Source organism: Anopheles nili, chromosome 2, assembly GCF_943737925.1.
Source record: "Anopheles nili chromosome 2, idAnoNiliSN_F5_01, whole genome shotgun sequence".
In the NCBI taxonomy this organism is placed as follows: Eukaryota; Metazoa; Arthropoda; class Insecta; order Diptera; family Culicidae; genus Anopheles; species Anopheles nili.
The window spans coordinates 1,693,602-1,719,932 of NC_071291.1; the positions used below are offsets into that span (position 1 = coordinate 1,693,602).

General features: G+C 40.8%; 3 protein-coding genes across 3 annotated transcripts; 2 read left to right on the forward strand and 1 right to left on the reverse strand.

Moving 5' to 3' along the window:
• The first annotated feature begins 189 nt into the window (after positions 1-189).
• On the forward strand, positions 190-1,684 carry LOC128721465 (uncharacterized). Its single transcript, XM_053815221.1, has 3 exons — positions 190-304; positions 656-768; positions 937-1,684. The coding sequence occupies exons 2-3, from the start codon at positions 746-748 to the stop codon at positions 1,424-1,426; spliced, it is 513 nt and encodes a 170-aa protein (XP_053671196.1). The 5' UTR covers positions 190-304; positions 656-745; the 3' UTR covers positions 1,427-1,684.
• A 186-nt stretch (positions 1,685-1,870) lies between these two features.
• Positions 1,871-8,392, reverse strand: LOC128721463 (AP-1 complex subunit beta-1). Its single transcript, XM_053815220.1, has 5 exons — positions 8,340-8,392; positions 7,094-7,226; positions 6,846-7,016; positions 4,706-4,891; positions 1,871-4,645 (listed from the first exon to the last, which is right to left on the reverse strand). Exons 2-5 carry the CDS (start codon positions 7,199-7,201, stop codon positions 2,321-2,323), a joined length of 2,790 nt encoding a protein of 929 aa, XP_053671195.1. The 5' UTR covers positions 7,202-7,226; positions 8,340-8,392; the 3' UTR covers positions 1,871-2,320.
• Positions 8,393-20,180: 11,788 nt separating this feature from the next.
• LOC128731631 (probable cationic amino acid transporter) lies at positions 20,181-25,185 on the forward strand. Its single transcript, XM_053824763.1, has 11 exons — positions 20,181-20,215; positions 20,410-20,536; positions 20,609-20,762; positions 20,843-20,974; positions 22,254-22,352; positions 22,712-22,920; positions 23,196-23,367; positions 23,447-24,043; positions 24,130-24,276; positions 24,336-24,501; positions 24,594-25,185. The coding sequence occupies exons 1-11, from the start codon at positions 20,181-20,183 to the stop codon at positions 25,183-25,185; spliced, it is 2,430 nt and encodes an 809-aa protein (XP_053680738.1).
• The last annotated feature ends 1,146 nt before the right edge of the window (positions 25,186-26,331 follow it).

Consider the following 26,331-nt stretch of genomic DNA (forward strand, 5'->3'; position numbering starts at 1 on the left):
TGCACATGCGATATATTCACCACTGTCTTAGATTCTGATGTTGATGCTTTTCCCTGTGTCAGAAGGAATCACTTGAGAATATCATATGCGTGGAGAGAAGTGCGAGTGTTGCGTGAGCATAAACACAGTTTATATATTAGTTTCTTTTGTTTTTTTAATGCGTGTCTTGTAAAGCTTTTTTGGGGCGAAGTTTTTTCTTGTGCGTTCAATTTTCGACCAACGTACTAGGGATACAATTTATCAGTTTATTTTCTTCTGCTAAAGTAGCATGGGAGTGGAAAAGTTCTTTTTTCTGGCTAGTACTGTTAGTAAAAATCTGATTTAAGAATGTAATACACTGAACTTGAGGCACGTCTTAAAACGTTTTCATTGTGCACTAAGCAATATCGTATTATGAGAGGTTTCTTTTCGCGTGGCAATTTAGGGTGTTTACATACATAGATAAACTGTGTTTATCAAATATCAAATATAAGTAGGGACTTTTTACAGTCTTGTTATATTTACGTTTAATTTGATTGCCTCAATTGCTACATCCTTGTTAACACACAAATATAGCACAGGATTTTTTTGCCATCTATACTAAGTTAGAAAGCAAGAAGATTTAAGGATATATAAGAATTATTAACAATTTTACTGTGTATCTTGTTATCTTCAGAATTTATTTTACCAGTTTACCTGAGTTATTGGATTTTTGTGAATCATAAATGATACGAAGACATCTATGTTATAATAATCAAAACGCACAATGGCAGGACCTGTAGACACAAGGTAAGACAGAGTAATGCTAAATAAGTTAGAGCTCTTTGTTTATGCGCAACGTATTCTTCATGCTTCACGGCGATTACATGCTACCAGCTGCACCCACTGTTGATGATCACTACGGATCGATAACGAGTAATTATTATAATTTGTGTATTAATCCTTTCTTCCCTCCAGAAAGCGATCTCGCGAAGAGGAACAGAACGAATTCATGCCTCTATCGAAACGGATTAACAATTTGCATCTTAACAATAACCAAAACAGTATTGGGAGTGTGTTGTCCGAGCAAGTAGTAGGAGCTTGTGTGCCTTTTGTGACAAGCCAGATCCAGCAACATGAATGTGTGCCCCACCAATGTCATCACCTGCACGGCACGGCAACATCTTGTTCTATTAATCTGCACAACAATCATCACCTCATCACAGCTATGGCTGCTTGCGGTTCCAACAGCAACAGTAACAGCAGCAGTAGCAACGGTAGCAGTAACGGGTCACTTGGAATCCCAGCCAACAGTGGTAGCACCAGTCCAGCATCAACGATTTCGATCAACGGAGAAATTCTAGGCGAATATTGCCCAGTGTTAAGTGCTGAAGAAAATCCCCATTACTTTACGAAAAATAAGGTCCTATACGAACTGTATGTTGAGCGTATGAACAGACTGCAATAAGAGAGAATGTAACCGCAATTGCATATGGTCTTTTGAACTGATGTGTAATGCTTTAATTAGCTCTCCATCAGACGAATCGTATTTTTATAACTTTATTCATCAAGACAGATTTGAAAAACATACAAGCTTTTGTGTCTGCAGCGAGGCCATTTGTTAGGATTTATGAACCCCATAAAAAAACCAAAAGATAATAAGAGAAAATTGGTGATAAAAATAAAATTGAATCGTTAAGTCATAAAACAACCAAATTTCGACCACATGTTCTATTCCTTCAAGGAGTCAATTTTCACGACTAACATCTAGAGATCAAACAGCAATGTAAACCGATCAGGATCGCTTTCATTTAGGATATGGCAAGCAAACTACGATTTTTATGAACTATCGAACACCTGACGACTTTCCCCATGTCATATAATGTGATGAATTGAACTGTTTAAATAAGCAATACTAATAAATGAATCTTATTATTTCTAAACGATGAAACCCACAACATTTTTTTCATTTTTTTGTATATACGTTGGAATAATCTTTATTTTGTTTCGCATGATGTTATTTGGACTCTCATTACATATCAAATCATTACTATTTTATGCATTATCTTGCGATTTTTATCTTGAGCTACGAAGATAGACGCTTATTAGTATATATATTCAAATTTATGATGTTCACTATGAATGAGTACAACAATTGCATCGTAGAATAGTATAGTTTCTTAAATAGATCTTTTGCATGATAACTATTCTTCCCCTACGGAGAGAAAGGGTATTCCCAGACATTTTTTGTATATGTTCATGTTCATAACGATACCCTATTGCATATTTGCTTAGCGTTTACATTCTACTGGAATATAACAATTTTTCAATTAAATTCTACGCATTGTGAAATTGGAGAAATTTATGGAGAACGAATAATCTGCTCATACGCTGCAAAAATGATCGAACCAACTTCAACGGAACGCGTTTTCAAACTGAGTGTTGCGTCGGAGCTTCCGGGCGATAACTTCAGCTCCAGCAGTACCCAAATATTATTTGTCAGCTTGAGTGACTGGTACAACATATCTTGGCCCTCTACGTTACGCTTTGCGATAGTGAAAATGCTGTTAGCAGTCATTTTTGCGGCAACAGTATCCGCCGTGCCGACAATACCATGCAGATTATATTGCATCTCATTCGCAGCCGGTATCTCTTTCCAGGTTGTCAGAAAAACGCGCTTATCTAGTTGTCCGTCTTCAACGAAAAGCGCATTTCCGTGCACCAGACAGGCGAAATAAAAAATGTCTACGTTGTTCTTGATAGCCACCTGCAGGTTGTTCAGTGGTTCCATCCGCTGAACCGGTCCGGTTGTGGCCAGAGGGAGAGACGTTTCCACTGATTGTGAAGGTTGTAACGGAGCTACCTGTAATGGAGCACCCGGAACCAGTCCAAAACTGTTTTTGTTTAACTGAATAGCAAAGCCAGTCATAGCTTGCATTGCTTTGTTGGTAAACGTCATGTCCATGAATACTTGTCCGGCTCGACGAGAAAACGTTCCTTGAATTTCGAGCCCTTTTCCCTTATCTGCCGGCAACCAGGTGATTTTCGGAATCTGGATCATATTTGTGCTGCTCACCGGGCCAATACCGAAAATATCGCCAAGTAACCCTCCAGCAGCCGATCCCCCAGCAGCTGCAGTTGATGCTGGTGCGGTATCATTAGCCGGAACAGTACCTCCACCGAGCAGAATGTCAAGTCCGCCTCCGAGAAGGTCCACGTTGCTGCTCGCCGGAGCCGGAGCAGCTGGAGCTGCAGGAGCCCCAATGTCCATTGAAAGCAGATCGCCAATCAATGATTCCTGGTTGGGAATGACAGTGGCTTCCGGCACGGAGGTGTTGTCCTCGCCTGCTGCGGACGCCGAACGGTTCGGGAGAGATTTCCGGACACCTGCACCACGCCCCTCTACAAACGCCGTTGGGGGTTTATGGTATACGCTTGCCAGTGAGCTAATGTGACAGATCAGTTCATCTAGCAGTGTTGGTTCAAGCAGATCTGTTTCCTCTGAGATGAGCGGCTTGTCGGCCAAAACGACCTCCTTCGCTGCGGCCGGATCCGTCGAAAGCAAGCGCCAGTAAATGAATCCACGATCACGCAAATCAGGATTGTCCGAATCTTGTGTGGCGAGTGAAAGGATATGTTGGACAAGTTCCTGCGTGTCTGCGGGGCGCTTTAAAAATAGTTTAACCACGGCTGTGAGCAATTGCAGCTGTACCTGGGCATTTTCATCCTGAAAACCTTCCAGGAAACCATCTAACAGTTCATCCGCATTGTCAATTCGCTCCGCGTATTCTCCAATGATCCATACCATCGAAGCACGTGCTTCCGGTTCGTCAAGAGTGTCTAAATTTTCACACAGCGTACTAATGATACTCTCATATTTGTTAGGATACTTGCGGAAAATGTCTTTTATCACGACGATTGCTTCTTGCACAACGTAGTTTACTTTTGTTTGGATGAGATCAAGTAAAGTAGAAACACATCGTTCGGCAGACGGTTCCACCTTTATCGCACAACGTCCAATTGCTCGAACTGCTTTTCTAACGAAATCTACGTCAACCTCGGTGGCATACTCTTTCAACTCACTCAGAACCTGAGCGATGTTGCTCTGGTTCGCCAATCGAATCATGATGTCTAACTTTTCCAGCTTCACGTAGATCGGATCATTGTATTTCACAAAGAATACCTTCATCTCATGCTTCAAAATGTCAGGACGCTTCTGCACGATGAGATTTATGTTTCGGAGAGCCACATACTGAACTTCGGGCTCGGAACTGAGCAGCGTTACTAATGGTGGAGCGAGTTTTTTAGTCAGCATTGAACAAAAATCATTATCTCCGGCTAAAATTTCCAACAGCTTCATGAGGACCTTGATTGCGCTCAGCACAACCGCGGCATTAGCGTGGGCCAATCGCGGAGTAATACGTTCACAGATCGATTGGGCCTCGCGTTCGTCCTTCGGTGTATAATTCGCCAGTGAATCAAGTATAAATACTTGGCCCCACTCGGTGCATTCGTTCAGCGCCGTCAGCAGTTTGTTGATGGTTGCAGAATTCATTTCCACCAGTGGTTGTCCGCTAGCACTAGCTTCATTGATTTCACTCAATGCAGCTACGGCGTTTGCCACTACCATTGGGTTTGAATCCGATAGGAGATCCTTCAATTGATCCAGAAATCCTTGATCTTCCACCTATCAGAAAATTCGAATATTAATCAATTGCTAGTCTGGTGGATTTTTTTTCTCGCTTACCATCGAGCTGGAGATATCGTACAGCTTGGCTACACACACCGCAGCGGTTTTGCGGACGTACGGGTCCTCATCTTTCAAACATTTCCGCAGTGGTTCACACAAGTACTCGGTAATCTTGTCCACTCGAATGCAACCCATAGTGCGCACGGCTAATGCACGGATTAGCGGATTCGTGTCCTCACAGTCCTGCATTATGAAATATTGGGTTTTACTATTTTTTCGAACACGAGTTTTAGTTTAATTTCACGGTGATCCAAGACTTCCGGCCAGCAACAATATCAAAACATTCTATGAACAAAAACCAGCTAAAAGCACTCTCAAAAAAATTAAACAAAAATTTAAACAATATGGTTTTATATACAATTTCAAATTAAATAACTTATTTAACGCCAAATAAAACGCGCATGAAATCAACAGACGCATTTTGTTCAAGCACCATGTAGGAAAAGAGTGAGCAACGAAAAAAACACATTTTTAAGTAATATATGTGTTGCTACTTCACGAGATGAAATTTTAATTTTGCAGCATATCATGTGCACCGAAATAATCCTGCGAAAATAAGCTTCGTCTAGGAATTATAAATGATAAAACATCTTATATCTAAAGTTGTAATGTGCAATAAAGCAAAACACAAAATAGATAAACTATTTTAAGACCAAGAACGAATGAAAATGTACTATGAATACTAAAAGCTAACATTCTCTTCCATTACAGTTTGAAACGAAAAATTTGTTGCAGCTTTACGGTGTGCTGAAACGTGAAACTAGCATCTAAACATATATGCTATCAGTCGACTATGTGAACTACACAAACAACTATTATATGTTAACAAGCAAATATCTAATTCGATAAATCGATTCAAAACCAAACCTAGGTTTGTTTCAACAAATGTTCGGGAAAAAGTTTGCAACACATAAAGGTAATAGTTATAGTTTCCAAAAACCGAACCAATAGGCAAACGATCATAACTTTAAATAATAATATTGAATTGAAAGCTAACAACTCTGTTTGCATGATTTTTGGTTATTTCATTACCTTAACGAGTTGAGAATGTGGCAAATCCTTACATAGTTTTTTAACAATGATTTTAACAAATACATAGATTTTATATTTTTATTTGATTTAGTGTTATCTCATCATAGAAGAGGTGGTAGATTCAAACGGTTCGACAGAAGAAACGAAAAAATTCGTTTAACGGATGAGCAAAGTTTTATTTAAAGGGAGAGGAGCGATGGCATTAGCAATTGGTGGAAGATAAAAAAAAACAAGACAGATAAGAAAGATACCGAGTTTAGTTCTATGAGCGTGTAAAAATTTATTAAAGATATTGAAATATCGAGTGAAACAGTCATAATAAGCATGAAGAGAAATTTAGAAACATTGTAGTGAATATATTATTTGAATGACAGAAGAACAATGGATCTAAGCGAAGCAAATTATTGATATTTCAAATAATTCTCAATAAACATAGGAAAATTAAGCACAGGCGACGTTAGAAAAATACACATAAAACAATATTCATAGATTAGTGTGCAATAATAGAATAAAAAACTTTTTTATCTTGTATAAACGTAACATAATGCAAAAGCTGAAAACTGAATTTCATTACAAACAACAAATGTGAAAGATAACGATTTCTTTTCCATCGTGCCCGTGAAACCAACAATTATAGTTAACTGTTTTTTTAGATATCCGATGTACATATACCGGTGACATCAACAGAAAACTCTTATGTGCACAATTTAAATTGTTTCTATTTGAATTTCTTTTGTTGAAAGACCGTTCCTAAAATTCCATATCCATTATTGCATCAAAAACATTTCATTACAACAAAGAAAAGTGTTACCGACATCAATGCAAATATTGGGAAGTGTAAACACAAATGTTTCTAACTTCGAAAACTGTCTATCAACGGTTTCCAATAACAAGTAGTAAGAGATATGAAATGCCTTGCCTGAAGCAACAGAAGCGATAATGATAATATTAAACATAAATCTCAATTGTTTATAAAATTAAACATACAAAAATTTAATGAGATTGATACGGCATGAACAGTCAAGAAGTTAAAATAGTTCGGTTTGAGGTAAGATTCGAAAGAGCATAGAGCATGTGCCTAGACGATTGAATAACAAATACTTACCTTAACAAACGTGTTGACTGCCATGATGGCCATATCGGGTTGCGACTTTGCGTAATTCATCAAATATAGATAAACCAACTTTTTAAGCTCCAAGTTATCGGTCTGCATGCAGTTCACAACATCGGGAAATAAAGCCGATACATCCTTTCCTACAGTCATGCTGGCAATCACCTAGAAATTTGGAGTAACATAGACTCACAATAGTCACTGTAGAACTCGAACACGGCTGAATAAAACTAACACAGTACCTTCTTAACTGCTTCTTTTTTCTTCTCCTTTTTGTCATTGTTAAGCTCAGATTTGAGTTCAAAAATTTCACCCTTCTTAGTTGTGGTGAAGTATTTTGAGTCCGTCATCCTGGGCGAATGAAATATACGAAGCCTGGCGGGAAAGCAAAGAGATCAAGAAAATATGTTTAAAAACAGATTTGTTACTGCAACGCAGAAGTGCTTTGGCATTTCTGCCGAACAAGAATTGCATTACTGAATCGGGGCTACGGGTATCATGGTTGTATTTTAAATTTTGCTTATGGTCACAAATATATACTACTCGCAAGTCTTTCAAAACTACAATTAGCGTTTACACTACGGCACAATTTACGTCTATGGAAGTACAGAAGGACGATAACCAACCGTAAATAACGAATGTATGTTGACGACTGGATGGTCGTCACTGGTCTTGCTCTAACATGCGCATAACCGACCGATGCTTTAGCACGATCTTGCCAAGCGAACAATTTTGCAAGTTATGCCTCCTACGGGTAAGCGTGGATTACTAAGACTGCATGAATAATGTTTAGCAAGCGTTTTGCTAGTGAAAAGCATTTTGGAATCGCTTCAAAAACTGACTAAATATAAATAGGCGCCGTTTTGCGTAGAGACTTGCTGGCGCTCGTATCATAAATTTTGTAATGCAGAAACTAACTAAAGTGCGAAATATTGCTCGCAACCCTGTAAATAATCATTTGACGAGAAGGGGAGGATTTAATCTTGCTCGCACGAACAACAAAGAGGCCTTAAAAATTGGCCGATGTGGCTCTCAGCCTCGAACTGGTCGCCGCTTGTGCTGATAAAACTAGAGAAATTGATATCACGGTCAACACACACATCAGCAGAGCTGAATTACAGAGAAACGAAAAATCGATTGCCTCCCGGAATACTACAGTTTTTGAACTCAGAATATGTTATGGATTGTGATAAGATAACCGTGTGACAACTAGAGAATACTTTAAGCTTTATGGTTTACAAAGATTATGATTAGTTTAATCAAGTTTATTCGATTAAACATTAAATCACCTACGAAAATATGTCTTCTTCTTCTTTTTCCGATGAACTAATCTACGCTAATGACGATATTGATGCCTGCACAGTTTGGTCTCTCTAATCACTCAGCGCTAATGGAACATTACTATCATGACGTATACTTTCACAAAGTTGATGTTTTATGGTTCCATATCTCGTAGAACAAGTTCTCAAATCTTTGTTTTAACTTTACCTTTTTAACTTTAACTTTTACAGAGTGTTAGCGCACTTTCATTAATTTTTTTTCTGACACCATTGACTAACAGACACATTTGACATTTGGTAGCTGCGTTTACAGCTAGCATTTCAGTAGCTTAAACTCTTTCCAAATATCAAACTTATGCGCAGTTCTCTGTTGAATATTTACGTTACAAGACCCAGATTTTCTGGTCCAAACTCGACTCCTACATTTGATTCACTTTATCGTATTTTTCTTGAGTTAAAAAAGGAATAAATCATTAATCAAAAAGTAATATGGAAATTCATTCTTTAATCCTTTAAAATTAAGACGAATCAATTGATGATTTCTCATGATTCACAAAACATAGCACTTTACTATATTGCATGAAGAAAAAGTAATATGATTGCCTAGTATATATATCTTAAAGTAATTTTTTTGAAGTTGCGTCAACGTGTGTGTGTTTAAGAAGTTTGGGAACTTTGCATTCAATTGTTTTTAAAGATTTTTAATGCAAATATTTCCAACATCAAAACTGCCATTTCTACTTTATTAGTCGTCGCCTTATATGAATTCGAGTACAAAATATGCATAATTGATAAGCGGTTTTTAATTATTTCATACGTGAATAAGTTTTACTGTCGATAGTTAAGCAAATTTATTTTATGCTCCTTAGTGCGAATTGATGTAAATGGATTATCCAGAGAGAGCTTTTGTTATTTCATCGATATAATTCTGAACGTAGGATTTCGTAAAAGCTCTCGATTCTCATATCTCTCAATATCTCATTGCTCTTTCTAGCATGTACTAGCTCTCTATTTCCCATTCTTTCCTCTTACTTCGGCTCTCTGTAGAAGCTCTATCTCTTTCATTCTATTCATATTTGGGGGGTATTGGATCGCTCTGAGCGTTAGGATAAAAGCGAAAGGCAAAGCACACTCTGTGTTTTTCCTGACAATTTTCCAAGTCCCTGTCGCCTCTCGCAAAGGCGAAATTTCAATCTTTGTAGTGGGATGGTTTGTGAACGTCGTTTGGGCCTGTCGCGATTTTATTCTTCGTTGAATCAGATTCCCCTTCGAAGCGGTAAAAGTGTTTCCCTAAAAATAGCCAGTACTCCTTAAAGCTTATTTTTCCTGCTTATGAAAATGATTCAGTTATGGGTTAATGGGATGTAAATCGGTGTATTTAGTGAGTAACTAATGTTTTTGAAGCACAACTACAAGTGATATAACAACAGGTCATGATTGAAACCTGACTACCTAACAATGGCATTTTTTACGTTAAAACATAGTCTGTAACGAATGCGTTCGGTACTGGTACTAGCTGTGGTACTGTTTTTCAGTTTTGAGGAATTCGAATTTTTGTGTTTTGCTTGCAGATCCTCTTTTGCTACTTTTGTTTAAGAAAGTTTTTCAAATGACAAAATATGTGTGTAGCCTATAATAAGATGGTTATTGCTTCAAAATCATGTCCAATACCACTCCCCAGCGTAAATTTCTGCTATGTTTTGATGATGTGTGCGTGTTTGTGTGTGTATTCCCGTATTTCTAGGAATGAACGTATAATGAATGGCGTGGAGGAATACGTGCATGAAAATTAGTGAATAAGGAAAATCGCATGAGGCGCGTAACGTCGCCAATTTCATCAAAGGAAAGCTTGGTTAAAACAAGAGAAAAAAGCAAATAAAAACGAAAAGCGAAACTCTTCCGAGCGTGCGTGGGTGCTGGTGATCAAAAACCGAACGGCCGGATTCGAAGCCGACGTTGGCGTGGAATAACCGAGTGAATTTTTCTTTGGGAGGCACAAAGCTGTTGCTGACAGTGGACCGAACGTGTAAGTAAAATGGATTTCCAGCGAAAGTAAGAAAAGAGACAGCATACAGTAGATAAAAGGAATACATAAACGCGCGGGAGAGGGAACGCGAAAGAAAGAATGAAGCTTTTGTCGACGGTGACGACGGAAAGGAAAACTCTTGAGACAGAATGTTACAGGAGAGAAAGAGATATTGGGCGCACGTTTCCACGCCATCGGTGCTCATCGGCAGAGAGATTTCAGTGTAGTAAGAATGGAAAATGTGCATGCGTCTAACCGTGCTCCCATTGAGAATGATACTGTGTTTATAAGAATAATTTTTGACCGTTCGAAATCAAACCAGGAGGTCGGTCTTCCTATGACTTATAGTAAGGACGTTCTCTAGTAAGAAAAGTTCAGTATTTGAACGTGAATAAACCAGATCTAACAACAGCTTTGAAATGTAACTGAGGATTAAAGTGTAGCACATATTTGAATCACATTCCGTTACAAAAAAATACCGCCTTTTGGGGTAGTAATCGGATCCACGTTATTGATGCTTTAAAACATTCGTACCTTTTTTGATTATAATGAACGACTTAGAATAGTTGTTCGATAGAAAAAATCAACAGTTTGGTTCCCAAATAAACAGGGTTGTAAACTCTTGCTGCGAAGTTTGGTGTGGTCTCTTAAATTAAAATTCCCTTTATTTTAATAGTTGTCGTTTGGATCACAAAACATTCACACTTTTCCATTCAAGTAATGTGAGTTTCACGGCTATTGGCATGTGCTATACACTCTTACAAGCCGTATGCGCAACAGAACACCAGACACATTACGTCATCGTTCTCGTGCCAGGGCGGCACCAACAAGACCAACGGGTGCCTTGAATAGGTTCGTCCAGAGCGGATGACGACATGAATCAGAACGAAGCAGTAAAAATGACTGCTATAAAAAAGACTATTCAGCTATGGCGATTGTGATGTCTGTTCAAAAAATGTAACTTCGTCTTCGACAGGTACAGTGCAGGTTGAAATTCAATTAGATTTACCATACGCCAAAAAACGGTTAGTTTATCAGAAATAATACTGCTTCATTGAGCAAAAATACGAAATCTGTGCGTAGGTAGAATTTTCATAAAATTCAAATTTTGCTTGATATATTGCTCCAGTGGTCGAGTGACTGTTTTCTTCTCCTCAATTGCTAAGACAAGCGCTGGCATTTTATTCACTGAAATGCTCCCCGAAATTCAAATCGAATTACTCTTAGGAAATTCGGAACATTCAGAACTTTTCCGGAGCGAAGAAGTGCCGTCGTGGATACAAATGGAGCAAGCTTTTCTCCATACTCGCGATCTTGTCGTTGTATATTCCAACATTATTTGACGTTTTTTGTATCCTGTATCCGGACGCAGACCTTACCCAACATTAGCTATGCAAACCGGTGCAAGAGCAAATACAATCTATTTTGCATCCTTTTTAAAATTTATAACAAATGATATTTATAAAAAAAATAGGGATCATAAATTTTCTTAAATAATGCAAATTTTCCTATGGTAGTTTTTACTTAAATTTTGATCATACCCTTTGCTTAACAATGTACATCGTTTTAAACGTGTATGAAGAATGCATTATGCATGCAATGAAATATTTCTAGATATTTCACTCGTATGACTATCCTCCATGAAACAATTTGTTAGTTCTACCGGATTCTAGCTAGCGTGGAAAGGAAATGAAACAAAATTGTTTTAAAGTATTTCCTGCATTTAGCATCCGACTAACTATAACGTCACTTGCTTTTTTTTATTAAAGCATCAATATAGTAGCGACCTGTTATTGGTTTATTGATGTAATTTGAGACGATATGTTGTTGTCCTTAGATGTAAAGAGAATGCATATATTTCACATAAAACTTATCAAACAGAGAGTAACGATGAACTTTACTGCTTCAAAACGGTCCATAAAACGATCTCACGTTTCAGGCTTTATACTCGATTTATGACTTATATTTATATTAGTGGCACACTTTTTGTCTGTTTTTGAAATGCCATCTTCATGCACTGAAGGAGGATAGTATGGTTATTTCGACTTCGAATGCTCTGATGGGCGTGCATGTATTTTTCACTTGGATAAAGATTTATCATTAGCCTCACTCTTTTCACTCTCTCCAAAATGCTTCATATTGATAAGATGGCTCAAGCAAATCATAGAGTACAATCAACATTTCACCCATTAGAGGACATGCTTTTCTTACGGCAATGTCCCTCGCTACGAATGATAAATAGTATCCAGCCACCTCTAAGCGACCTTTTCCATTTACACATCCGATGAGTGGTTTTTACCGTCATCAGGCGCATGAAAAGTGATGTCTGTTAGATCGAACAATTTGCCATGTTCCTAGTTTTGAGATTCTTCTCACTTACATGCTGATGGTGGCTCTGCTGAAACACTTTTGATGGTTTTACCAACGATCGAACCGAGTGGCCTGTCGAGCCTTTCGTATCGTATAAATCGTATATATAGACAAGATACATTCATGCGTCAGAAAATAAAATAAATTATAATGCAACAAATAAAATGTCCTACTTATTAATATAAGTACATTTCTTTGCATGTTAAATGGAAACATTTCCGAAAAGAAAACGACGTTCTCTACCGATTTTAATGTATACATCGAAAAAAAATTATGACTAACTTAGGAGTTAAATATGAAATATGGTTTCGGAGCCCGTCCTTGTTTTGCGAGTATTGAAAAACTGCTAAACGGCGATCCTTAACACAAGTAATGGAAGAATCGGAAGTATCTCTTGAGTCTAGGTCCATATTTCGGTACTGTATATTGGCAACAATTTTTTCTATTCTATGTTATTTATATTTTATTTTTTTTTGTAGCATTTTACCAAGACTAGAAGGTTGAGGTAGTTCGCCTTCGAAAATGTTTGACCTTTTTGTGTAATGGAATGGCACCATGTATGTTCCATCGTCGGTTAAGAAGGATACAGTCTATTTTCATGCTAGATTTTCACCTTTTGGATGTAATTATTTATGGTTATTTGAAGTGCGATGGTGTTATCGATTAAAAGGCCCGGTTGAGTACATCGGTCAAATATATGAACTCACTCTGACGACAAAACGATTGAGGCAACAAGTGTCAACCTACATGGTGTGCTTATAATGTATCATGGATCAGGAGTATATTAGTTTGAATAATTTTACTTATAGAGGTAATAAAGCAATAATAATCATTTAATTATGTTTTTTTCTATTTATGCTCTAATAGAAAAAAACATAATTAAATGATATTACTGTTCATATTTGGTACGCAACAGTTGAGCAGCTTATACGAGGATTACTACGAGAAGTTATTGTCTCAGTTTGAATTATTACCACTGTACAACCATCCGCCCTACTACCATCACACTTTGGGTAGAAGATCCGGCTTTCCGGATACTTTGATAGAAAATAACTTAATTCAGGTGATGTGGTTGCGTCTCCAACACCTTTCGCAATTACTTTTCTCGTTCCACTGCCTAAGTGTCATTCGACAAGAAGCAATCGATGAATCGCGTATATGTTAATATACATTACTACTGGCACTGTTTTACTAACCCTCCCGTATATTGACAGTTTGAATTATACATTATGCGCTCGCCTAAGGGATGAAAGCTCTATCCAAGCGACGATGTTGGGCTTGAAATACATGAAGCTACCATTCACCCTTCAAGTTGTCACAGAAGTCGAACAATAATATTAAAATTCCATGCATTACAAAAAATAAACCAAACACGTTAAAGCATTTACAAAGGAATAGTAAAAAAAACATCACTCTTTTATAGCAGTGGTGTGAACAACATGAAAATGGAAGGAAAAGCCACAACGTTGATACAAATTGGATTGAATTTAATCCGTGTCATTACAATAAATTTTTAAAATGCTTCTAAATCCGAACCAAGCGCCTGCGATAAACGAATTACAATCGATCGCTTGCCTCTTCTGAGGTCGGTTCATAGGTTGGTTTTCCAGGATGCAATGGAGTATTTTGTTTTTCTTCCCGCATTGCCATTGAATTTCGATTTGTCTAATGGCAAAAGCCGCTTTTATCCGAATGTGAAGGTTAACATCCATCAGCTTAGGAGCGCCTGTGTACACCATGGAAGCAAACACACCGCGTATTCCTCGGAACAGAATGGTTACTCAGGGATCACTTTAGCGGTTCGAACTAAACATAGCCTAACAAATAAACCATACATAACCCGACCACACCCGGAGAAAGGACGAATTTCGACAATGTCTTGTTTCCATGCGAACGGCTCGAGGCATTTCGGGCTCTGTCGTTTTTGGTAGCTTATCTGGTTAGAAGAACACCTACCCGTCAATTCTTCGATGAAGATCAGCTGATCTCAAAAACACAGGAATGGCAAAGAAATAATGTCTTGTTCTGCAGCAACCTTCCGGACCTTCGGCGAAACTACATCTCTGTTTATTTCAGACTTTCGCTTATTTGTTGAGAAATTATCGGTATCACAAGCACGAAAAATAGGTCCTACTTAAACTGTTCATTCTATTTCTCAGAAAAGGTTGCGTCCTATCGAGATGACATTAAATTATATCGCCTTTGCCAGCCTCGGCCAATAGTAAAAAGTTGTTATGCAATAAAATTTGTTCAGACAATTTTTCAGACAAAAATGAATCTCTTCCGTCTGGTGGCGGTGCATGCATTGGTGGGAACAACTCCTCCCCGATGTATGGGAAACGTTTCAATCTTAACCAAGGATAATTTTGATACGGAAATTGTCACGCAACCAATCATATTCGGTGAATTTCTAAATGGAAAATCATCCGATAACTATTCATTTTTTGCCAGACAAAAACACACTTTTTGCAAGCTATCAAGAGTATCAAGCCAACTGCATTATTTAAATATTTTTTTAAGTTTGCATCCATTGAAAGTACCTTGTCAATATACGTGTTTGTTATTTATTCATTTAATTTACTTTCATTTTTATATCTTTATTCATGAGTTATAGTTAAATAACAAATATGGCCGGCTTCATCAACAACCCTATCAAAATCGCCAGATGCTTGCAGGATTGCCAGATTCAGCAAATTAATCTAATGCACTAACGAGAAAATCACACGTTAGATGTCGCCTTTACTGAGTAGCAGGTTGCTAATATTAATTGGCATCCAAACGACACAAGGAAGAACTGCCAAGTGACGTGGGTCCTTGAATTGCATCTGGACAAACATCTAAAGCCGTTAAGTTTTGTCATCACCGTCGTCAGGGAGAACTGTCCCGCTGTCGAGGTATTGTTGGTCGACCGAGAGGACAATGTCTACTCAATTGCTCAAACAGTAGTTGCATCAGAAAGACATTTAAGCGTTTAATAAGGATTCATTTACCTTGATACAAGTTAAATGCAAAGCAAAAGCGTCTTGAAACATCAACATATATGGGACATGGAAAGAAAAACGGCTTGGAAGCAGACGGAACAATTACTCCTTCAAGCGAGGTCGCTTGTGTCCATTACACTTCTTGCTCTGCCTGCGGTTACTTGCGGCGGGTTACACCACAAGCCCTTGTGACGATATGATTGAGAAGAGACTTTGCTGAGAGACTTATTGGAGTAATTAGCAATCAATCTTCTTCTACCCCCATGCCCACGAGTTGTACGTTGGTTTGGTCGCAGCGGATATCCGAGGCAAAAGCAACGAACAGAAGGCTTTTATGTTTCTCCGTTTCTCCATTATTTTTTTGTCAATTGCAAGAGACGATATTGCTCAATTTTCATGATGTAAAATATTAAAACTTCGTGCTCGAGTACCGAGAGAAAGGCATAACATTCTCGTATCCTTAGCAATCACATCGGCTTGTCCGTGTAGACTTGGGAGGTTGTGTAACAAATGACATGCTCGCAACAAGTTTTAAAATGTTTTTATGCCGACGGATATAGCCGAAGCAAAAGAGAAGTCTAGTCGATACATAGCAGGCATTTGACGGGGTGAAAATTGATCGAGCAAATGCATTTACAAATGGCTCAGGAAAACTACATTTCCTCTGGAAAAAGGCACGGGTCGGGGAAAAATAAACAACTGCTTTAAGGTCCGGTGGAAAGGCAAACAGAAAGTCATTAGATTCGAACACAATATCGACATTTCATTTGATCCCTCTTTGCGTAGATTCGATGAAACTGGGCCATGTGGCCTGGGAGGGGTGACTTCCATTATCTCCTCGTAAACCTAGCTCAGCGGCGACATTCGTACTGTTTATGTTTTCATTTCATTTACACTACTTTTTTTATTAATATGGCACGTTTCACAATCTACGATGTAGCATTTTTAGTTTACATTTTAAATGCCTAGTTGATAAATGAAAATATGCTTTTGAATTGGTTATCTTCGGACAACAGGAACAGGAACAACAACCTAAAACATGTCTCTATGTCATACTCCGTAGCTTCGTTTGCTTCCTTTCCGAAAGTATCGTGTTGGTGTCAAATGGCAGCGCTGCATGCATCCATTCATAGCGCACACAGGCGTTGATAAAACTTGGACTCAACCGCCACCAGGAAGCACAGCTCTAGCCCCTCTTCTCGCACTACAGTTGCTTTTTCGTGTCTTTCGCCGCCCGTTGGTCTGACGAAACTTCTTTTGGCTCTGGGTCCCTAAACTGCTAGCGGTAGTTCAATTGCCTCTGGGCGGCAGTGAACAGTGGCATGGTATGGCAATGAAGAAATCCTCCCGAGGGCGGTTATTTTTTATGAGCATATAGAAAACGGTGGCTTTTGTTTGTGCCGGGAGCGACGAACACGGGTTCCGAAGTGTGTCCATCGGCACTGGCATTCCGGGTTGTATGTACCAGAAACAAAGGTGTAAAAAATTGTGGCCTTCCATTCAGGTGGCAAGAAGAGCGTGTAAAGTTTTTCCTTCCATTACATCTGCAGGCTGCAGTAGTTCACGATGAAGTTGCAAGTCGCACCGGTAACGGCAGGTCGGATTGGATGGTATGGTGATTTTTGTTTTACTGTCCGGTTTTTTTTTCGAGCATTCATCCCAATTTAGATGAGATTGAGCTTTCTTAGTTGCCGTTGCATGCACAACTTGGACCATGGACAGTATGTTACGTCCCCGCGTCAATAATTGTGAACCAGTCTTCGAACCACTTCACGGCACATATCGTCCTTGTGCTACCGCGGCAAACCAAATGGCGTCCTGGAGGACGAATTTCCATTTGTCGTCGCAAAACAGTGGACCGCTTTTCAGCGACCGGAGCATGCGAATGAAGCATCGCAATCTATTTGTTATTCACGATACGGCAGCATGCACTGCACAGCATCGTTAAGTGCATTCATGAAAAATCGTACCACAACGCCGTGGGACTCGTTTTCGATCCCATTGGGAAATAATCTCGCTTGGGAATGGGAAAACGCCTGGCAGTAGGGCTAGGGAAAACTGCAGTATCGCGGTGCTAGATGCAGCGAAGTCCGTAAAAATTACCGTCCTACGTGATAGGGGCATACATGTGGCATAAATTTGTACATAGTTTTTTCTTTTCCCTCATTACAACCACAGGGGGCTGCAAGGATGAGAAAGAAAGGCTGCTCTAGCCTAGCCAGAACTGTGAGGTGGGACGGTCATAATTAATACCTCACAATGTTTTCCACCGTTCCCCGTCGCAAATAATTGCCCCATTCAGTCATGATGAAAATTGTCTGAAATTACACGTCACTGGCGCTCGCATGAACGCTTTTGATATCGGATCTGTGGAGCCCAGCTCCTTGGCGGATGGCTTAGCATAAAGCTGGATCAATAACACACCTCAAATTCCTACCTACCTCAATGAAGCGCTGCTCTCCAGCGGTCTCACGATATAACTGGGATGACTATCGCAGGTGTCAGAGTAGATGGGCTGGGACAGAGTTGTGGTCGGTTTAATAGAAATTACGCTTCAAATTGCCATGAAATTCTCTAATCTCTTTTAGCCGTCCGCTTTGCGTCCGACGTTGTGAGTTATTTCATTTTAAAATGCATTCCCTCGTTTGTGACCATTCGGAATAACGATGAAGATTGCGTTGCGAAATACGTTTCTATTTTTTTAGAGAAGGTAAAACAATTTATCCTAAAGAAATAAGGGAAAACCACCAAAACCCGACGGACGTTGAAACCGTTGTCTAATGAATGTGCAAATGGAAAGCAATCTAGTAATGCTCATTTACGGTGCAAGACATTTACCACCCGTACTGCCCGTGGGAATGTTTTTGCAACGAAGGCGACGAGTGGTGTAGGACTTTTCCACTGTTGAAGAAACCAGCTGTACAAACGCGTCTCCTTGTAGTTTTAAATTTTGATAAATAGTGCTTCTGAGTTAGTCGTGGTTGGTGACTCCTTCTCGTACCAGAACGACTCCATCACCTGATAATCTCTAATGTCTGCTTTGCATTACTCTCCACATGCCTGTCGCAGCAAAGTGAATTAATAGTGATGGTCTTTTAGTTTCAGTCGACCGTGATTTTTTCGTACACTGGCAGGGTCATTTGCAGATCGTTTTGCTTTTGTAACAGTATAAATTGCAGTCTGCTCCAACTTCCAAACACGTAAATCCCTACGAGAGTTACCCGCAGCAAAAAATCGATAGAAGCGAAAAAGAGGGCTTTTGCTAAAAATATACCACATATACATAAACACCGCTCGGTTAATTGCGTAGGCGGCCATTTTCGGATGTCTCTGAAAGTGTTTAAGCTCCAACCAGAAAGAGTAACTTTCCCTGTTATGCACATTTTGCCGAATCGCCCGACCATTTGACACAGTGAAACATACCCTCCCTGGGAACCGCACCCATTGCGTCTACCATCGTCCTGGAAACGAAAACGATTTTACTAATCTAAGTCCAGGCTGCCGTTTTAAATTATATTCACCATCCAACAGACGTTACAGCTTGCCATACTGTAAGGAATATCGGCTCGAATCGATAAGCAAAAGCGCAACTATTAGAAAATGGCTTTATTTTTCAAAGTTTGCTGGTTGAGGAATTTTGAGAGATCAAAGTTAACTATAAATTATAGTGTTGAATTTTTAAAAAGTCATTTACATCAAAAGCTTTTATCAAGTCTTGCATATTAAGATACAACCAATACGGCGCCATGATGCATGGGAAAACAGCTTGGTAATTGTAGCAAAAAAATAAGCCCCATGCTCCAATGATTGATACAACACGCCTGAGCTCGTAGCTATCGAGGCCACATTCTCGCTGCTCCTTTCGACTGAAATTCTAATGTGATTTGCCAATATAAAGGCACAATAACGCCGTTATCTCATCAGCCATTCGCGTCAATTCGATCGGCATCGCCGAAATACGAGACGAAATTGTTGCGTTTCCCCAAGTAAATACGTTCCAGTATGCGTCGCTCGTCGGCACGTACGTTTGCGGTCACCAGTCAAAAGTCCATGTGTGGAACCTAATTGAATCGATTGCTGTTAAAAATTGCTCAACAAGTCGCCGAGAACACGGATGATGTGACTCCGGGAACACGAGCAGTGGAAGCACTCTACGTGCTTTTCTCGCACAAGCCAACGCACACGTAGAACAATGAAGTGGTACCATTGCGAAAGGGTTTTTTTTCTTATTCGAGGCAGATGTTCGTAAGATTCAACCCAGCCACCGCTGTTCGCCGGAAGACAGCGGTCCCGACCTGCATATCGATCCAGGTCCAGGTTTGGATGTTATTTCAGCGCGAGTGCGATAATGGCATGGTAAATGGTTATCACGCGTCTGACATCTGCCAGCCACCGAGTTTGCAGTGATCCGTACTGCTAGGCGCTCCACCACGAACCGTGGTTCAATTCACATCCTTAGCGTTACGGAGTCCTTGGGATGCTCCATTCGATAACGAAGCTCGGTCGCACTCGAACCGCCTTGTTCTTTGAGCCCGACAAAAACGAGAAGCTTGTGCAAATGCCGGTGGGTTCTGCCAAGAAAATGTGAGCGATCCAACAGCAACCGGTATCTGCCAGGACCAATTTTCGCATTCCACCACCTTCGAATGGGTAGAGCTGTCGAATCCTTTGAATGAAACTGGCATTGCTCTTGACGGTTCTCGAGTGGCGCGGCTGATCCCGTTTTGATTAGCTTTGGATTGCCGACTATTTGCACAATATTTGTAATTAATTTGTCTTCTCTTCTGTCCACAGCCGCATTTTGTTGAATCGAACACGCCTGTCCCGGACCACACCGACTGGGGTGAATTGCGAGTGTAGAGATTTGTCCGGGAGGACGCAGCCTGACGCCACGCCGGCAGTATGAAGTTTTCCATTCCCATGCCCGGCGGTGGCAGCGGGCTAGCTCTCTTCTCGAAACTTATCCGCACCAAAGATCTACGTAAACTGCAGGAGGAAGACCCCAACAGTACAAAACCCAAGCTAACCGTGAGTAATACCTCGCAGCGCACTTGTTGCGTTGGCCGAATCCTTCTGACCACTTGTCTTTCTTTGGGGCAGAAATGTCTCACCACACTCGACCTTACCTCGCTGGGAGTGGGCTCCTGTTGCGGCACCGGCATGTATCTGGTGGCAGGGATGGTTGCGCGAAACATCGCTGGTCCTGGAGTAGTGCTTAGTTTTTTCATAGCGGCCGTAGCTAGTATATTTTCCGGTGAGTATCGTGTCCAGCCTGCGCGGAAAGACTGTGGCCCTACCGCGCTGAATCTTTCTCCGTTTCATCCTATTCTCCAGGCGCATGCTATGCCGAGTTCGGAGTTCGAGTGCCACACACGTCTGGATCCGCGTACATGTACTCGTACGTTTCGGTGGGAGAGTTCGTAGCATTTGTTATAGGTTGGAACATGATATTAGAATATTTAATTGGTAAGTCTACAGCTTCATTTTGGTTGGCGATCTCTTCGCTGGCCACACTCTACCATGGTGTGAAGCTGTGCAAAGAAGCCAATCGCATTATGCCTTATCAGATTCGTGCTGCACTCGAAACTGGCCCTTCCAGAAAGGTACACAAGCCCGTCAGCAGCGGGTGTGAATATTTTATAATGCACTTGATCCCATAATCAGCCCTCATTGGAGCAAACCCACTTGTCAACTGACTTTAGGACAGTGTCATGCTTGTGCTTACCGGTCGTCCCTGAATCCTTGCAGAGCAGCGTTTCGCGCTAGGCAAGCATACCTTCCGTTCAACTGGCGAAGATGATGGGTTCGCCTTAGGGGGAAATCGAACAAAAGATCACTTCAACCGGTCAGATACACTTGTGGTGCGGACCGGCAGAAGAAAATAAAATATTTACTTTACCAATTTCGCTGGCTGTTGGACAGAGTAACAAAAGCTTCCAAAGACGGAAGCTTTCCAAAGGCAGAAGGCAAAACGATGTATGTAAAAAAATCCGACACACACATATTAACAAGAATCTACCCACAATCACAATCCGTCGACTTTGCGATGCTGAAAGGACTATAGGACTGTAGGACTTCTTATCCCAACGCAACTTGTATGCTCAACAGCACCGCATCAAGTGACCATAACTGTGAATGAGTTCTAGCTCAAAACGATGTCGACCCCATCGGTGTCTAGTGACCAGTGTTTTCCACCCAACAGCCGGTAGTGAGGGTAGCTCTTCTTTTCCCATCGCTAGAGGTCCTTGCAGAGTTCGTACTTGTGTTTGTGCTGAACCAGGTGCAAAAATAACTGAAATGTGAAGCACCCCCGCTACTGGCTTGGCGTGTGTCAAACTGAAACGTGACTAAGTATAATGTGCAATGCAACGGATGCAACCTCATGACGGTGACTAATTGCTACAGACGCTGTAGGCACCATTTCACCGACCACACGCTGGCACCCATGTTGGCACACATAATGCATGAAAGAGCTTTTAAGCTAATTTTCGCCATACGAAATCCAGCTGCACCATGACAGCTCGGTTACGAGCGTTCCAATGGGACAATGAGTAGAACGTTGGGAGAATGCTGAAAGTTTCGCGGTTTCCCTAGATCTCTGCTGCAATGTCTAGTGTCGCGATAGCCAGTTTCGTCACGGCCCCATAAGTTTGGCACGTTTCAAGTGCAATCTAATTTGGGCCTCGCATTAATTTCTTTCATTTGTTTCTATCTCCCGCACGTAAATTGTTTCGAAATCGTGAAGGTACGAGCGCGTGTGCCTGTGCCCTCAGTGCAAGCTTCGATTCGCTATCAGGCGGTTCTATCGGTAGGAGCATAGCGGCCTCTGTGGGGACCATATTCGGTACGTACCCGCGGTACATAATGAAAACTCTTTCTTATTTGTTTGCTTTATACTACGTTCTTACTTCAACCTTTTTTTACTTAGTGCTATTTTCGGATTTTTTGATATAGAATTTTGTTTTCTTTCTCTAATACAAAGTTCTGTTGACATCAATTCTTTTTTTCCTTACTCTTTACTTTCTCAACTAATCCTATCTTAACTGCTACTAGTTATGTTATAACTGCTGTAACTTATGTAACGTTTTGCGACGGGGCTATTCCTTTCAATGAACGTTTCGTTGCGATTTTGGAACATTGTTTTTCATTTGAAAATCGTTTACGCTTAACACCAATCATGCTCCTCATTGCACCGACCCGCAGGGCGGCCACCGGATTTCATCGCATTTGGCATTACACTCGTAATGACATGTATACTGGCCCTAGGGGCCAGCAAATCGGTGCTCTTCAATAACGTCCTCAACACCGTGAATCTCGCATCGTGGGTATTTATACTAACCGCAGGCTTGTTTTACGTCGATACCAACACCTGGACCGAGCACGAAGGTTTTCTGCCATTTGGCTGGAGTGGGGTAGGTTGAGTTATGTCGTTTTTCAAATTCGTGTTTTTTTTTGGTTCATTCGTTTTTACCTTATCGCTCATGATGCATGCCGTGCATCTCGTTTTTCCGTTTTTAACCACTGGGTTTTGGTGTAGAGAACCACTTTAGCAAAACTGTACTGCTACTGTCCTACTGGAAATAGATTTTTTAAGTAGACTACAACAGACGCTGCGTAGCAGCTCTCGTCCTAAATCATCCACGTGACACAGGGTCCTTAAAGTGAGAATTGTTTCTCTTCTGTAAAGGTGTTTACCGGAGCTGCCACTTGCTTCTACGCATTTATCGGATTTGACATTATAGCAACCACCGGTGAGGAAGCGCACAATCCACAGAAAAGCATTCCGAAAGCAATCGTCGGCTCACTAGTGATCGTCCTCATAGTGTACGTTAGCAGCAGTTTTATTCTTACACTCGTTGGTGAGTATTTGTCTTTGAAGCCGCAAATGAAACCCTTTGCTATTGTTATTTTACACTGCACATCCTATATTTCCACTAGTTCCTTACGATCACATCGACACTGGTTCGGCGCTAGTTCAAATGTGGACCTATGTTGGAGCACCTAAATGTCGAGCGTTGGTTGCAATCGGTGCCACGGCCGGGCTTAGCGTGGCTATGTTCGGATCGATGTTTCCGATGCCGCGTGTCATTTACGCCATGGCCCAGGACGGTTTAGTCTTCCGGCAGCTCGCTCAGCTTTGGGCAAAAACGGGTGTTCCTGGAATCGCAACGCTTGGCAGTGGCATTGCGGCGTCCATAGTAGCTCTCACTGTGCAGCTCGAGGTCCTTGTTGAGATGATGTCCATCGGAACGCTGCTGGCGTATACGCTTGTATCGACCTGCGTTCTGATTCTACGCTACCAGCCGCACAGTACGTCCCTGGTGGATCTTTTACCCGCACAGCTACGTACTCCACAGCCACCCAGCACGCCAGATCCCACCACACAGCAACGTGTCAAGGCTAACGTTATGGTGAAAAAAGTCATCCGAGGATCTCCCGATTCTGACGACAGCTTCGGCGAAGATAGCCCCGAAGGGTATATGGGCCGCGACGATCAATTCTTGGTGTCAGATCGCTCGGAGAATAAATTTTACGGTACGTGATCGCCCAGTATTTAGCCAAAGTAAAATTGCTTATGGATTGTCTTCATATCGGATGAACTCATTTTAACGCTTTTACAGGTGCTGTGCACGGTGCTTCACAAGCGACCTCCAACTCTTTCTCTTGCTGGGGGTGTGATTTCATTGGACGTAAAGTTCAACAGTACTCCTATCTTTGTCCTGGATTTTTCCCATGGGTACGACCAGGACCAGCTACTCACGAAACCGGTAAATCACATTATTCATGAAAGTGGGCGAGAAAATGATAAAAATACCTAACCTTACAGGGATGTTCGTGACAAAGCTGGTGGGGCTGATGTACGTCTGCATATTTCTACTTGATCTCTTTATGGCCATCGGGCTGACAGGATCGTTCTACTCGTTAATGTACACAGTGTTGGTACTTGGAATTATCGCAATTCTGATTACCATTTCCCGGCAACCTCAAAATAGGTACACATGCAGAATTGTTTGTTCTGTTGCTTGATTTGCACATGGTCTATTATTTGATGTTTGATCAACAACGACCGTTTTCTGCTTTTTAGATACGCAATTTCATTTCTGACTCCAGGACTTCCATTTATACCTACGATTGCGATCACGGTGAACATATATCTTATATTCAAACTCAGTATTCTGACTTTGGTGCGGTTCACCGTCTGGATGACTCTGGGGTTAATTATGTACTTCTACTACGGCATCACACACAGCTCGTTGGAAAATCCCAGCGAAGAGTTCGAGCTAACGATCGAAAACAATGGCTCGTCTGCTCCGAACCAGAAACTCAATGTTCCTTCAGCCACCGCAAAGCCCAGCAGCCGGCGTCAAAATGAACCAACTGCTGTCTGGGATCGGCATGGCTACGAAAACCGCATGGCCACGAATGATGACGGAGAGTATCAGTGGAGTACATCAAACCCGCAGAATAACACCACCAATTCCTACAGTTGGAATCCCAATGATGCGTGGGGCGATCGGACGATCTACGATCCTCCTCCTCAGTCTACCAACATTTTCCAACCTCCTCCTTCGGTTCCAACACCAGCGGCTACAAACAGTGCTACGTCTGAGGTGAAAAAGGACGGGTTTGGAATGTTTTACAATGAATCAGCTTCCTATCCGACATGGGACGACTAAAGCCAATTGCAAACAAATCTCTCACCCTTCCGCTGTACATATTGCACGTTGGAGCCGTTCGAGTTGCTTGTTCTCCGGTGCAATCTAACCATCATCCTTCCTGCAGGAATCACGTCCGTCGATTTTGTGCGTTTATCGCGAATGTGTTCACAAATTGTTATCCTTTTTCTTCTCCCATGAGAGCTCTAGAAACACATCGCAGTGCGTGTTTTCAAATGTCCAAACTAGATTTCGATACCACGTGTGCAGGTGAAAAATGTGATAAAATGCAAAAAACACTCTAGCTAACGTACACACAACAGGTAACGACATATCGTTAAGTTAAGTTAGACCATTCTATTAGCATCTAAACTTTAGGTGATAAACCTTGATTTTCATCGGAAGCTGTGGACAATCTGTGTATATTCTATTTTTTTGTATCTCGTAACGATAGGTTACTTATTTTCAAATCCTCATCAGTACTTGTAAAGAGGTCCATTTTACTGTAGCTCTAGGAATGTATGGATAATTTAAAATTCATTCATCCATATCCCGTGTTATGTTGAACAACAAGAGTACATGAAAGATTGTTTCCCAGCGAATCCTGACTTACTATACTCTGAAATGGAACACGTTTCTACGCACAGGATGCATAGGGTTTCTTCTCAATATATGAAATCGTATAAAGAAATGAGATATGCAAGCGACGATTTTATGCTACGATCTTCAGCTAACTCTACCTGATATAGGAAAGGCAATCAGACCGAATCGTGTGTAATTTAATCTAGAAAAACAGAGACCACCATTCTCTTTTACGAATAAACGCGTTCAATGGCACTGTAAAATCTGCACACTTTCCTCTTTCTGATCCTGATGTACACTAACAACTTTCATTATCTCATCTCATCTGATAAAAGCGCAAGCGTGCAATGCAATGCAATTTGCGGCACACAAACTTTCATTAAAATTAACACGAACGACAATGTGTAAGAATGAAGAAAAAATCAATCCTGTTAGAGAGCATAAGCGATTTGATGGATTTCATCTGGGAAACGTAGATAGTAAGTTAGGCCATCAAGGATTCATGATGGCTTTGACAGTTATCCGGCATATAAGAGAAGTGTAAGAAAACGAAAATGTAAACCGAAAAAGCGAATGAGTTCTCAT